At 33.0% G+C, this 15,534-nt stretch overlaps 2 protein-coding genes across 3 annotated transcripts; one reads left to right on the top strand and one right to left on the bottom strand.

Moving 5' to 3' along the window:
- The first annotated feature begins 5,254 nt into the window (after positions 1-5,254).
- On the top strand, positions 5,255-7,693 carry LOC111442307 (WUSCHEL-related homeobox 11-like). Its single transcript, XM_023079656.1, has 3 exons — positions 5,255-5,801; positions 6,141-6,319; positions 7,481-7,693. Exons 1-3 carry the CDS (start codon positions 5,255-5,257, stop codon positions 7,496-7,498), a joined length of 744 nt encoding a protein of 247 aa, XP_022935424.1. The 3' UTR covers positions 7,499-7,693.
- Positions 7,694-11,625: 3,932 nt separating this feature from the next.
- Positions 11,626-12,944, bottom strand: LOC111441460 (transcription factor MYB56-like). Of its 2 annotated transcripts, XM_023078463.1 has the most exons (4): positions 12,793-12,943; positions 12,573-12,762; positions 12,202-12,489; positions 11,626-12,142 (listed from the first exon to the last, which is right to left on the bottom strand). In XM_023078463.1, the coding sequence occupies exons 1-4, from the start codon at positions 12,862-12,864 to the stop codon at positions 11,928-11,930; spliced, it is 765 nt and encodes a 254-aa protein (XP_022934231.1). In that variant the 5' UTR covers positions 12,865-12,943; the 3' UTR covers positions 11,626-11,927. The 2 variants fall into 2 exon arrangements, with proteins under 2 accessions (XP_022934231.1, XP_022934230.1); XM_023078462.1 differs by having other exon boundaries at positions 12,573-12,944.
- Between the last annotated feature and the right edge of the window lie 2,590 nt (positions 12,945-15,534).

Below are 15,534 nucleotides of genomic sequence, written 5' to 3'. Positions count from 1 at the left end.
GGGCTTCCAAGAAGGTGGATTGTGAGATCCCACGTTGGTTGGAGAGGGGAACGAAGCATTCCTTGATAAGATTGTGGAAACTTCTCCCTAACAAATGCGTTTTATAATCATGAAATGAAGTATTCCTTATAAGAGTATGAAAATCTCTCCTTAATAATGCGTTTTAAATCTGTGAAACTAAGGATAATATGTAACAGCCTAAAGCGGACAATATCGGCCAGTAATGACCTTGAAATGTTACATTGTCTCTCTTATGTCTTCCTACGGATTTCATTTTAGGCGAACCTCATATCCAATGCGATCATGCTTGACTTAGTTTTGATAAACTTCGACTTTATGTTGTTCTTAAGACTATTGTGTCGAATAAAGATACTAAGTTCACAAGCTACTTTGTAGAGACAAACCTCGTCAATGGGGCTTCACAAATCGATTACGGTCGAGGTACACTCACTTTAGCCCTTGATTTCTCCTTAAAACACTCAGGTCTTCAACTTTAATTAAGAATGATTACCCGAACTAAACGTACATGTATTAATTAGGTATAATTTTGCGACAAAATCGATGAAGCAAAAGCACCATGAAAGTATATAATATAAGAGCTTGTAGTAACAAAGAGAAACAACATCTAATCATGCTATACATAACTTTTAACACATCTCAATATTTTCATATATAAATCTAAGCATTATTCTATAAATACAAGGGACAATAGACTTTTTAAATAAATGTCTAAATTACCCCCCAAAAAAAATATTTTAAATGTGTCAATAATATATAATTCATTTTTAAAAATACCCTTTTATTTATTAAATCAAAACCATTCCCTTTTTCAAGTTTCAAAGTAATTTTCGAATTTAACCATTTAAAATCAATCCAAATGTCTCCCGAACATTCTATATTCTTAATGCAACCTCTCTAATGTGAATATCAGTTGCAAAAGAAAATGATATCGTAAAAGGGTTCGACATAGATCGATCGTCGTAGTTTAATACTATCTTAAACGACCACTTAACGTTCAACATATCGTTCATACGCATCAATTCGATTCACAAAAATCTCGAAGTTTAAACTCGATGAACGGGTTCGTCGTTGATAGATTAAGATATTTTTAAAAGCCTAACAAAGTTGGTAATTATGCCTAAGAGAGAGAGAGAGAGACAAGAGGAGGATTGCGCCCTAAAAAACAAACAATGAAACACAGATGGCAGGAAACCGCGGCTGAGGAACAGAGTCGGTTCATGTTCTTCTACTCTTTTTTTTATTTTTTTTAAATTAAATAAATATTTAAATTCTAGCTAAATAATAATAATAATAATAATAATAATAATTTTTAAAAAATTAAAAAAGAAATTGAAAATGGGAGTGATAGGCATATGTTTGTTCTTTAACGTCATAGGTAATAAATAATTGCACAATATTTTTGACCATTGCTTTTGGATTTTTGCTATTTTTTAAATAAATAATAATTAATAAATAAATAATAATATTAATTAATTAAGTTCCTTCCAGTGACGCGGCTTTCCATGCATGCTTTCACGTGCACTTTCTTCCCCGCCGAAACCCTAACTCGTTTCTTTGTCTCCCTTTTCACACGATCTCTATTATATTATTATTTTTTTTTTTAATTTATAAATTTACGTCTACGTTCCGACACGTAATGGTTCCGACATTCCCTTACGACTTACCTACTTTACTTACTTCTCGTTTTCAACACTAAAAAACTATCCCCACGAACCAACACGAGTCATTCCAGCATATTTTGTCCTTACTCACATAGAATTGCTTCAAGTAAAACACACTTAACTATGACGTTTCTATAATTGAACCACCGAAAAGGACGGTACGTCTTGTTGGTCTCGGTTCATTCGTGTATCTCTCGAGAAATTCTTGAATTTTAAAGAATAATTATTATAATTTACCAACTTCGAAGTGAACTCCAACTAGAAAAACAAAGAATGCTATTTGGAATATTTTATTTAAATTAAAAAATAAAAAATTGTATATAAATATATAAACACTATTCCCCAAACCACATTATAGTACATTTTTGGCAAACTTTGAAGTTTCTCAAAAAGCTACCATAAACAGCACGTTTTGAAGCTTTAAAGAATGGAAGTTGTAGACATTCGAGAAGAGGTATAAAACCACTGGTTCTACACGTATCGTATTGAGATAAGAACTTAACTAATTAATTAATCTTTTTAACTTTTGTAGCGTTTTAAAAGTATGAGGCTAATGGTGATACGTAATCGGCCAAAGCGGATAATATCTACTGACAGTGAGGTTGGGCTATTACAAATGGTATTAGAGTCAATCACCGAGCAGTGTGCTAATGAAAACGCTGGGTCTCAAGGGGGTGGATTGTTAAATCTCACATCGGTTGGAGAGTGGAACAAAGCATTGTTCATGAAGGTGTGGACATCTCTCCCTAATAGACTTGTTTTAAAATCATGAGGTTGATGACGATACATAATGGCCAAAGCGGATAATATCAACCAACGGTGGGGTTGGACTGTTACAAATGGTATCAGAGTCAATCATCGAGCAGTGTGCTAGTGAGGACGCTAGGCCCTATGGGGGTGGATTGTTAGATCTCACATCGGTTGGAGAGTGGAATGAAGCATTGCTGATAAAGGTGTGGACATCTCTCCTAAGTAGACTTGTTTTAAAATCGTAAGGTTGATGATGATACGTAATGGGCTAAAGCGGATAATATCAACTAACGGTGGGGTTGGACTGTTACAAATGGTATTAGAGTCAATCACCGAGCAGTGTGCTAACAAGGACGCTAGGCCTCAAGGGGGTGGATTGTTAGACCTCACATCGATTGAAGAGTGGAACGAAGCAATATTGATAAAGGTGTGGACATCTCTCCCTTGTAGGCTTGTTTTGAAATCATAAGGTTGATGATGATACGTAATGGGCTAAAGCGGACAATATCAACTAATGGTGGATTTGGGCTGTTACAAATGGTGTCAGAGCTCATCACCAAGTGGTGTGCCAGCGAAGATGCTGGGTCCCAAGGGGGTGGATTGTTAGATCTTACATCGATTGGAGAGTGAAACGAAACATTACGTATAAGGGTGTGACGACAATACGTAATGGGCCAAAGTGGACGATATCAACTAGCGGTGAACTTGGACGGTTGGGTCTCAATGGGGATGAATTGTTAGATCTCCGAACAAAGCCTTGTTTATAAGGGTATGGGCATTTCTCCCTAATAGATGCGTTTTAAAATCGTATTGCTAACGACAATACGTAACGGGCCAAAGCGGACAATATCAACCTGCAGTGGATTTGGACTGCTACAAATATTTTCTTTTACGAACATAACGGTAATATTTATTGGTTAGGTAGAAGGGTAAATTTAAAATATAGAGAGAGAGGAGGGGGTGTGATGCAAAAAACAAAATGATTAAGCCTATGGTAGCAATAATTAATGTTCTGAATAAAATCTTTCTCTTTTTCCTACAATTAAAAATCTCTCTTATTTCGTAAGAAATCTTTACCAAAGTACTAATCTCACTGTAAATATTCACAAAATTTTTAGGAGTTTGGTAACACCCCCATTAAATACTTTTCTACTTTTATTTTATTTTTTAAAAAATTAAAATTTTTAAATTTTAAATAAAAATCATTTTAAAAAATTAATCACCATTTTAAAATTAAATATATATATATTATTTATGCATGCACAAAATTACACACAACAAGGTGATTAATAATTAGTCTCATTTCATAATACCCAAATGAGTACAAACTATTTGTACTTTCTTTTTGTTTCACTTTTTTATTGTTAATTATAGATTAATTAACAATTAAGGACAATTTAAAGAATTTTTTAAATAATATTTAAAAAAGAAATGTTATTATATCTTTTATTTTTTTTAAAATTTAATTCGAATCACAAATTTAAATTATTGATTTTTTTTAATTAATATAGACGGTAACTTTTAACTCTTTTTAGTCTCTCTCATTCAAACGTGGTCTCGGTTCATTTATGTACCTCTCTTTTACTCGGGTATCACCTTAATGTGTGTTCTTATCCATAATTAAAAGTCAATTAAGCTATTTTTTTAAAAAAAAAATAATTAATGTTGTATTCTTTTGAATGGCCAAAAATTCTTACCATTTCCAAAACCTTTCAAATTTGACAATGAATTCAGTGTACTTTTGATGGGTTGAAAGCTAACTCATTCATTGATGACTAAAAGTGGGGTAAAAACTGAAATAAAGAAAGTCAAAACTTTGAAGTGAAGTGAAAAATAGTATTATCTCTCCCTAAAAGAAGTGGTTTAAAAGTGGGAGGCTTTCAAGTTAGCTTTCAACCCTTCAAAAGTACTTACAATATTTACTAATGGTGGGCTTGAGGTGTTACAAATGATATCAGAGCTAGACATCGGGTGGCACACCTGTGAAGACGTTGAGTGTTCAAGAAAAGTGAGGCGATAGCCGACAATGTTTTAAAACATGGGTATTGGATGAAATTATAGGATTTGAAATTGGAAATTGGGTTAAAGTGATAATGATTTAGAAGCTAGGAAGAGGGTTGCTCATTGTTAATGATATTACCCACCACTTAGAACAATTTTAGGTGATAGCTTAGCTTAGGTTACACAAATACTCCTTTATCAACCACAAATACTCCTTTATCAACCACCGAAAGGGATATGTAACAGTCTACTATCACTAGCAGATATTTTCCTTTCGGACTTCCTCTCAAATTTTAGAGGTTTCCACACACTGATAAAGAATATTTCGTTCTCCTCTCCAACAGATATGAAATCCCACATAAACTAATCTCGAATTTGTAAATATATTTTATTTGCAAATATTACTATCGACCCTCCAAAAACATTTTAAAATCGTCGTAGGAGCCGAAATATCAGACGAAAATTGAGACAGTATTTTCATTCGAGACTAGCTATATAGCTTAAGGGTATTTTCGTAATTTAGCATTTCTAAAAATTGATGGTGGATAGTTATAAAAAGATAAAAAGAGTTTAAAAAAGAGAAGAGGTAGAGGTTGGAGTGTGAAAAGACAATTCTATCATCCAAGGAATCCAATATTAATTTGTTAAAATCAAGAATATTGTTGGGAATTATTAAGTGTATAAATTATAGTTTTCCAAAACACCAAGGGCAATAATTAATCTTACCAATCTCTTCTTATCTATATATATATATATGTGTGTGTGTATGTATATATTTCTGATCGGAGTAGCAAAAAGAAAACCACATTTTTGGCTTTGTAATGGAAAATCACGGCGATGATCCAAATAGCTCCGAGAGGGCGGAGCCGGTGAGGTCACGGTGGACGCCGAAGCCGGAGCAGATTCTGATTCTTGAATCTATTTTCAATAGTGGAATGGTGAATCCACCAAAAGATGAGACGGTCAGAATTAGAAAGCTGCTTGAGAAATTTGGCTCTGTTGGCGACGCCAATGTTTTCTACTGGTTTCAGAATCGCCGCTCCCGGTCTCGCCGCCGCCAGCGTCAGCTTCAGGCTGCCGCTACTCATCAAGCTACCGGCGGTGGCGGTGGTGGTGGTGGTGGTGGTGGCGATAACGGCGGTCGCTACAATAGTGGTGTTATGAATTTTGCTGGTTCCTCCTCTTACTTCGGAGGTGGGTCGTCGTCGTCGTCGTCCTCTGCTTCTGGTGGCGGTGGCGGCGGTGGTAGTAGTGAAAGTGGGTGTTTTTCCATGGTGGGTCATATGGGTTTGTCGGAAATTGATCAGCAGATGGGTGTGGCGCCGTCTTTTTGTCCGCCGGAAACCTTAAACTTGGAGTTTCAATCAGGTATGGTTCTAATGGATTAAAGGTGAAAACTTTTTGATGATGTGACAGCTCGTTCTTGAGCTTGAGCTTGTTCTTGGTGTTAGAAATCATGGATCTCCACAATGGTATCATATTGTCCACTTTGAGAATAAACTCTCGTGACTTTGTTTTAAGCTTTTTCAAAAAACCTCCTACCGACTTACTTATAAACCCATGATCGTCTCTGAATTAGCCAATCTGAGACTCTCTCCTAACCATCCTCAACCTTCAGTGACTCGGTTTTTTATCGGAACAGTTCAAAAATGTGTGTTTTTTTTTTTTAATAGGGTTTTTGATGTTTTTTTGTTTTTTTTTTTGAAGGGTATAATATTATAATATTCATAAATGGAGTTCCAACAGAAGTGCCAAAAGGGCCAGTGGACATGAAGGCAATGTTTGGGCAAGAGACAGTGTTGGTTCATTCATCAGGACTCCCAGTTCTTACCAATGAATTTGGAATCTCTCTGCACTCTTTGCAGCATGGTGAAAGCTATTTTCTGGTAATTACTCCTCAATTTCATCGTTTCGTTCGATAATTATTTCGTTCGGGAAGATCAAATTTCATAATGTTGCTTTCGTTTGTTGATTATGTTCTTCTTAGAGTTGATTTTCAATACCGTATCGTTATTTCTAGAATTTGACTGAGAATTCAAGTGTTTTTTAGATGATAACAAACATAAATTATTATTGAAGCTTTTCAATTGCTTTGTTGAAATAAAGTGATTTTTGTTTTGTTGTTAGATTCTTATTTTGTTTTCTGGGATGAATTGACCGAATCAATTAAGAAATAGGGTTTTTGGAATAGTTTGTGTAGTGCTGAATTAGAAGATAACCTAAACGGATACACTTAGATGTAGAGGAACATGATCGAGTGGGGAAATGGGTTTATGAAGCTTGAGCTATCTGAATATAGTTCAAGTCGTTAAGGTATATATTAACGATCAAAAGATCAGATGTTCGAACTATTCGAGTCTACCCTTTGAGCTAAAAGATAAGAACACGAACAAGAACCGTCAAAACACATCAAAATTGGGTGTTAATTTATACAAATGATGTCCTCAATTTCAGGACTAAAAGTACATACTAGGACCATGAATTGACTAGGAATCTTTTTCATTAGAAAGGAAAGAATAAAAAAGAAACCATATGACCCATCACCCCTTTCAATTCATTTCAATTCCACAAGATTCAAATCTAGAAGACGATGAACAAGGGTACGGTGTCGTCGAGATCTCACTGACTCCAAATAACATATCAAACCCATCATTTTTCTCAGCTCAAAATCGAGCTTTTAGCTTCAATAGATATTTTCTCCATCATGTTTATCCTACTCGTGACTCAAATTCACAAACAGGTAAAACACAAGACATGAACTCAAACATCCCAAACTCTTAGCTTCAGAAAAGTAAAGGGTACTTTGTTCATCACATTTAACTCGCTCGTGATTCAAAATTCACGAACGAGTGAAATACAAGACAAAAAAGAAAGGAACTTTCCAGGATTCCATGAAGTTTGTCTGAGTGGATAGGAAACTATAATCTTAGGCATTCTTTAAATTGCAACTCACATTCAATGAATGAACAAAGAACACAAAAACAAAGGCTAAAGAGAAAGGTAATAATGATGATGATTGAGCTTATAGTGTGGAATTTTGGTCACAGGTTTCAAGACCGACATGAGTTAGGAAAGAAAGCAGCTACCACCAGCAAGCAGCAACAAACAACAGCGCCGACCAACAAGACAATTCATAACAAATCTCTGTCTTTCAAATCATTTGCCTTTTTTTTCCTCTTTTTAATGTTTATGTTTAATTTGGGGTTTGGTTTTACTTTGGATCTGTTTAAAAAAAAAACACAAAACTTTATCATAAACCTTCAAAGAATACCCATTTCCATATTTATATACATAAATATCTCTCTTTTTCTCTTTAATTTCTCTTTAATTTCTCTCTAATTTCTCTTATTTTTTGGTTTTTTTTACCATTTAAATTAACCCTAAAACAACGCGAAAGAAATGGACCCATTTCTTGCATTGTATGAATGGAACGAGTAATTAGGGTTTACGTTCGAAAAATTATCAGAAACCTAAATTCTTTTGAGGTTCGATGCTAGAATATTATATTTGAAAAGACGAGGCTTCGTCCCATAAGGTTAGTTTATTTTATAGGTAAGATTTACATTTTAGTTGATTCGAGGCTAGAATATTATAATTGAAAAGACGAGGTTCCGTCCCATAAGGTCGGCTTATTTTATAGGTAAGATTTACACTTTAGTCGATTCGTACAATAAATATTATTTATGGACGAGTTTTGTAATTTTTTTTTTTAATTTTAAACAAAATTCAAAAGGAAAACCCTATTTTCAAAAAATTCTTTATTTTTTTTTTTTAATTTTAATAACTTAGATAAAGTTTAAATCTTAAAAATAAACATGAAATAATAGAATTTAATTAAGAAGAATAATTATCATTAATGTGACTTTACAATAAGATTAATATAATAATTTTAAATATTTGATTTTTCTATTAAAAAAAAGTTTAATTATAATAAAAAAAAATTCCATTTAATTATTATAAATTTTATTTTTCAGTAGTTTTAATTATTATTAAAAATATGCAACAACTTGACGTGTAAATATTAATTAGTACAATACAATTGATGACACATTAGACAAAAATAATATATTCTTCAACCAATATTCAAAAAAGGGTTACAAATTTGTGTGGCTACTTTCTTATTTTCGTGCATGTAAAAGCTTTTGATTATTTTAATACCTTGTCAAATTAAAGCTTATAACGCTCGTCAAATGGAATTTGATAGGTAAATATTTGTGGTAATTAATACTTCCACGTCACCTTCATAATTATTGATATAAGACCTAAAATAGGGAGGTTCGTTTAACCTGTGAAGGTCTATACTAACGGGATCGAGATGAGAGATGAGCTGGAAACGGGAATCGAAAAGAAAATTTAAACGGAATATTCTTCGTCCCGAGCCCCGGGGATGGAGAGGGGAAGAAGTCGCTAGAAGCGGAAAAATAATAGTTTGATTAGAAGGAAAATACGATATGACCAATAATTCATTGAGTAAATAAAATATATATGTGTGAGCTAATGGAAAAAAACAGCCAACATTTTTCGTATGAGACAAAGGCAAAGATTTAGCCCTAAAGATTTGTTTAGTTGTTTCTTTACATTAAAATTTTCAACTTATTGTCGGCTACCAAATCTCGTACAAGACAACCTTTTTATTTTTCAAAATGTTTTTTTTTTTCTTTCTATTTAGCCCTTCTAATTTCTAAATATTACAAAATATATATATATATATTAATCTTATGAGTTTGGGGCTCGAACGAGTTAAATAAGCAACTATCTACATGTTTATGAGTGTTGAAGAAACGGATAATTATAAAATTATGAGGCTGACGATGATACGTAACGAGCTAAAACGAACAATATCTACTAACAGTGGCTTGGCCTATGACACATTTTCTCGAAGTACTTTAGTGTTTTCATACTATGACCATTTGGTTAACTCAACGTGGTTTCTTTTCGTGATGCATTAGTATCGCAAACATAAGCCATCGACTTTTTTGTTTTGTAGGTATGGTTGGAATGAGCGGGAAAAAAATGGGTACAACTCAAAAAACGCTCAAATATTACTCGATTTAAAGAAAAAAAAAATCTTATACCAATGAAAATATTGCTCCAATACTTTTTTCAAGTACAAGACAACATTTGCATTTCCAACCAAGACTTAAAAAACATTTACAAATATTTTCCCACGAATAAAAACAAAATAAAACAGTAAAAAAATATTATAAATAGAAAATATTTAAATTAGAGAGAGAAAAAAATTAAAAAAATTAAAAAAAAAATGTTGGAAGTTGATGAAAAAGCGCATGGTGAGTACGTGGATTAGGGAAGCTTCAAAAAACGATGCACAGAAATCAGCAACTTGGCTTTCTCTACCGACCAATATAACCATTCTCAATCTGACGGATGTTTTTACTTTTTACTCTCTCTTTATTATTTATTTTTTTTACCTTCTAAATTTTTACTTAATTACCGTTACTATTTATATCAATAAAGTTTTTTTTTTTTCGGTCATATTAATGGAGTTAGAGTATGTTGAAATGACTTGTGTTGGTATCGGATCTTCACTGTTAGAAACGTTTAAGAACAAGTAGGTAATGTTCGGGTCATCGGGTGTGACACCCAAATTCTAATATTTATTTATTTATTTTAATTATTTTTCCAAGCCTTTCTCTTTTTTAAATTATTGTCTAATTTATTTATTTATTTCACAATTTTCTGTATAAATTGACAAAATTGGGCTTAATAGTGATCTTGGGCTTAATTGGGCTCTAGATAGATTAATTGGGCTTTGAACTACCCAAGAGCCCAACATTGGCCTGGCCCACATCCTTCAATATGCTTCGTAACATAAAAAAATATTTTTGAAAATTTTAAATGGAATTTAAATATTTTTTCAAAAACTTTTGAAAATAGATTATACACAAATATATATATATATATATATATATATATATATATATATATATAATGTGGTTAAGAGTGATGTGATTGGAGTAAGAACAAAATAAAATAATAAGAAGGATAATTTTGGAAGTCAATCTAAAATGATTTCTAAATAGTAATATTCAAATCTTAATAATGGTGGGATTTGATATATTAACTAATCGATTAATGTATTTAATCTCATAATTATCAAATAGTGACCATTCCCCATAATAACCATGACTTTTTAGATCATATTTAGAGTCATGTTTCTAATATTTAAAAAATAATCATTAAAAAAAAAAAAAAAAACTCTGGCGAGTAAAAGAAGAGTACGTGAATGAATTGAGACAGCGTTTATGTAACGATGTGCCAGTAAGGATGTTGGGCCGCGAAAGGGGTGGATTTGGGGGTGGTCCCACATCGATTGAAAAAAGGAAAGAGTGCCAATGAGGACGCTGGCCCAGAAGGGGGGTGGATTGTGATGTACCACATTGATTGGGGAGGAGAACAAACCACTATTTATGAGGGTGTGGAAACCTTCCCCTAGAATACGCGTTTTAAAGCCTTGAGGGGAAGCCCGAAAGGGAAAGCCCAAATAGGATAATATCTGCTAGCGGTGGATCTGGGTCGTTACACAACCCATTACGTATCACCATCAACCTCACAATTCTAAAATGTGTCTATTAAGGAAAGGTTTCCACACCTATATGAGAAATGTTTCGTTCTCCTATTCAACTAACGTGCGATATCACATTAAGCGTGTATAGTTTTTTGTTCTCCTGTTCAACTAACGTGCGATTTCACATTAAGCGTGTATAGTTTTTTGTTCTCCTGTTCAACTAACATGCGATTTCACATTAAGCGTGTATAGTTTTTTAAAGTAAGTCTGCAAATAATGACCCCAAACAACCTAGCCCCTCTTGACAAGAGGTCCAAAACCCAATCATGGTATTACACCGAAACTCAAAGCTACAACGAGATCAAGTCAACTGGGTATGGTCGTATCCAACTCAACCCCAAAACTTCAAACAACCGACATATTTCAAACAGTAGAACAACGAAAAGTAGAGTCATACCCATTCTCCCATCGAACACGAGCAAAAACCCTAAATATTCAACCGAAAGGAATCTTTAGCTCATGTAGGCCCAACATTCTTAATCTCTAGGTGTGAATTCCAATCAACCCATCAAGAACCTAGCTTCACAAAATTTAAATAACATTTTTTTTTTTATAATTATTAAAAAAAAAAAAAAACCCAATATTTCTTAATTAAAAAGAAGAAGAAAAAAATTAAAAATTTTCCTTAATTATCTTCTTGGCATTTGCCAGTGAGCTATGGAAATACAGAGACTCCCCCACCAACAGCTTCTCCGACAAGTCCTGTCTTTCCACCTAGTTTTTCCGACCGCCCCCAACAAAAAACAGAGTTCTTATCTTCTCTCTCTTCTCAATTTCTCACTGTACATTCTAGAGAGAGAAAGAGCTTGTCTTTTTTTTTTTTTTTTGTTTACATTTATACTCTGCTTTTCATAAAGGAAACAGAGGAACAGTTTGTATGAATGTTTGATAAAGCAATGGTTTTTATTTCAAGAAGCTCCAACTCCAAGGAAATCAATGAACTCCATTTTCATATGATCCTGCCGCCGCCGACCGTTTCCCCACCCAGATGATAAGCACAGGTTCGTTGAAATCACTGACTCCGCCGCCGAAACATCCGAGTTTGACTCAGAGTTCCCTGACTGCTCCGCCGTCATCGCCTCCTCTGTTTTCCCCCAAACCTTCCCGATGCCGCCGCACCACCCTACAATCAACCCATTTAGACTTAAAAACCACTAATCTAAACAAAAGGGTTTAACTTACTGGAGGCGGCGGAGGTAGAGGCGGTGCTGGAAATGGTGGATTCGCCGGAAACATTGTTTTTCTGAAAGATCTTTCGTAAGGATCTTCTCTGTTTTCTAGCCATGATTACATGCCAATGATTCTTGACGGCGTTATCAGTTCTACCAGGAAACAAACGAGCAATCATAGCCCATTTGTTTCCATACAATCTATGAGCTGTTACGAGCCGTTCTTCTTCTTCTTCGTTGAACGCTGCTCTGTTTATCCTTGGATCCAATTGATTAAACCATCTCAATCTGCAACTTTTACCTTAAACCCACCAAACAAAAAACCGATTCAAACCCAGATTACATTTAGTGAAAACAAAGCTTTTAGTGAACTAAAAACGGTACCTGATCTCCCACGGAGATTCTCAGCGATGAGATTCCAGTTTTGAGGGCCATAATGGGCGACGAGTTCTTTAAGCTTAGCATCCTCCGCCGGCCTCCAATGGCCTCTAGCACAAAGCTTGGTGTGACGGTGGGGTGCATTGTTTTTAGTAACAATGGCAGTTCCATCAGTGCAAGGCAGAGGCGGAGGCAGGGGAAGAGGTAGAGGAGGAGGCGGCGGCGGCGGCGGCATCAAGGCAGGATTTTGAAGCAACCCATTACCGGGAAAGGCATGATTGAAGGGAGGAAGGTTCATTGGGGGAATGAAATGAGGGGAAGGAGAGAAAGGGAAGGTTATAAAGAAGAAGCGTTCGTGTGGGGGAAGCTTTTTTTGGGGGTTTGGGGAGGGAAAAAGGAAACAGACTGTTTGTCTCTTTGTAAAGCGTTACTTCAAATTTCCACTGTGTATTACCAAAATCCCACCTCTTCACTTTTTTGCTTAACTGAACCAACCAGCTCCACCAACTTGCTTCCAATGCCTACTCCTTTTCTTTTTCATTTTCAAACATATTAATTATATATCCCGTTCTTGCGTGGATCCTCGGTTGCTTTGTGTGTTAGATGAACACGACTCTCCACAATGATACGAACATAAGCTCTTATGGCTTTACTTTAGGCTTCCTTAAAAGGTCGAGTATTCAATGATTATAAACCTATGATCATACCCTAAATTAGTGGAGGTAGGACTTTCATCCAACAGTGTGTTTTCAAGTTGAGCTCAAAAAAATTGTGTGCAAGTTAGGGTACATTCAATTATTGCTCGTTTAGAACGAGTTTTTTCAAAGATATTGTAAAACCCGCTTATTAAATTTGTGAAACTAAACTGTCGTGTCAATTTTCTTCAATTACGAAGGTACCCTCGAATAATAGTGTTTAGGTCGTTTTATTTCGGTATTTAAATTTTGAATAATGGGTATTTGAGATATTAAAAAAAATAGAATTATCAAATATTGAAAGAAAAAGGTTAATGGGTTTTTTTAAAAAAGTGATGTCCTTGGTAAAAAAAAAAAAAAAAAAAGTAAATTCACGTGAGGTACGGTTATTATATTATTTTAAATTTTGATTTTTTTTTTAAGAGAAAAATAAAGTTTAAACTTTTTAAATATTTAAAAATAATAATAAAGGAAAAAAAAACATGTGACTTTAAAAATTTACTATTGAGACAGTCATCTTATACACATTTATGTTTCTGTAATTCTCTTTCTTTTATGACCGTTAAATTTAAGGACAGGAGAATATAAATGACATTCATGGTAATAAAAATTTAATAATATAATTCAAATATTAAACTAAATTTAACGGTCTTCAGCTTGGTAATTTTTTTTACTAATTTAAAATTTTAGGTAAAAAAAAGTCTCATCTCGTAAACGGAATTGAATTTTCAATTTTTCAAATATGAAACTCAATCCACATCAGAAAAATCTAACGTTTTGGGTCGGGTAGTTAGGACGGCAAGTTATCGAGTCAAATGAAGAAAAGTCAACAAAAATACGCTATTTATACGCACTATATTTTCATAAAAATACGTCGTTAAGGTACATTTAAAAGAATGTCGTCAATATTCTAATTAATATATTTATTTATTTATTTATTGGTATTGATGTGTTTTGGGGAAGGGGACATTGATGTTTCCATGGTAGAGATGAAAAATGTGCAATGTCCAATGCATTCACATGATAGCCTTGAATAATATGCATTTTCAAAACCACATTAAACTACATTCCCTATTTTAATAATAATAATATATATATATATATATAATTCTTTTTTTTTTTACAATTTCCACGTAATCTGGCAATGGTAAAATAAAACTACCTTTGCAACCCAAATAAATAAATAAATAAATAATAGTTTTATTTTTAATGTTTATGATATTTTTTAAACTTTTTCAACTTTATATATATAAGTGGTGTTATTTCAATCGAGTCTTTTAATTAAAAAATTATTATTATGAAAAAGTAAATTAAAAAACAAACTGTGAATTATGATCGAGACTTTCATTTATTATTTTATTTGGGTCGTTTTCATATACGTTAAAATATTCGTAAAAAACTTTAATAAAGTGGGTGTTTAAGTCATTTGGACTAGTGTTGATTTTAAAATAATAAATTTTTATTTTTATTTTTATTTATATATCATCTTTTCATTTTTTTTTTTGAATTTTATTAAAAGGTTTAAATTAAATTAATAAATGTGATAGAGAAAAAAAAATACATTTTTTCCTTAATTTGGTGTGGTTCTTTTTGACTGAAAAATGATTGTTTCTCTTTTTTCTACTTTCTATCCATTTATTATTGTTGCTCTTTTTTTCTTTTTTATTTTTTATTCCCTAAAACAAAACATTACGTATAATATTTCTCTAAAAATATATTTTAAATAAATAGCGGGTTGAAATACCTCTAAGTTATATCTATTCGAGATGACCACGGGTGGGGTGGGGACTTCTCTGTCCTCGTCCCCACCACTTATTTTATTTATTATTCTCGCAATTTTTTTTATTGGGATCGAATTTCCTACAGATAATTTTTCCCGTTTATTATTCTTATCCATAAAATAATTATTTTAGAACTTTTTCGTTTTTTTCAATGCAAGCTTTATTAAAAATTTGTAAAAGAAAAAATATAATAAATTAATATATTTAATGAGTGGGGATGAGATATGTGATATAATCCTGTCTCCGACCCCATTTATCTAATGAAAAAATTTTGTCCTATGCTCTCTCATTCTCGAGACGAGTCCTCTGTAAAATTATGATCTACAAATAAAATAGAGTGAGATATCCGTACCATTGAGCGAGTTGTTTTTTTTTTTTTTTTTGATTAAGGTTACAATCCAACTCTATATTAAAAAAGACGCATGGTTTGGTATTTAAATTTTATAAGACTCATTAAATTTATTTATTTTAAAAGGAAAAAAATAAAATTGA

The sequence above is a fragment of the Cucurbita moschata genome, unplaced genomic scaffold, assembly GCF_002738365.1.
Source record: "Cucurbita moschata cultivar Rifu unplaced genomic scaffold, Cmos_1.0 Cmo_Scf00004, whole genome shotgun sequence".
In the NCBI taxonomy this organism is placed as follows: Eukaryota; Viridiplantae; Streptophyta; class Magnoliopsida; order Cucurbitales; family Cucurbitaceae; genus Cucurbita; species Cucurbita moschata.
This window is presented reverse-complemented; position numbering and strand designations above follow the sequence as displayed.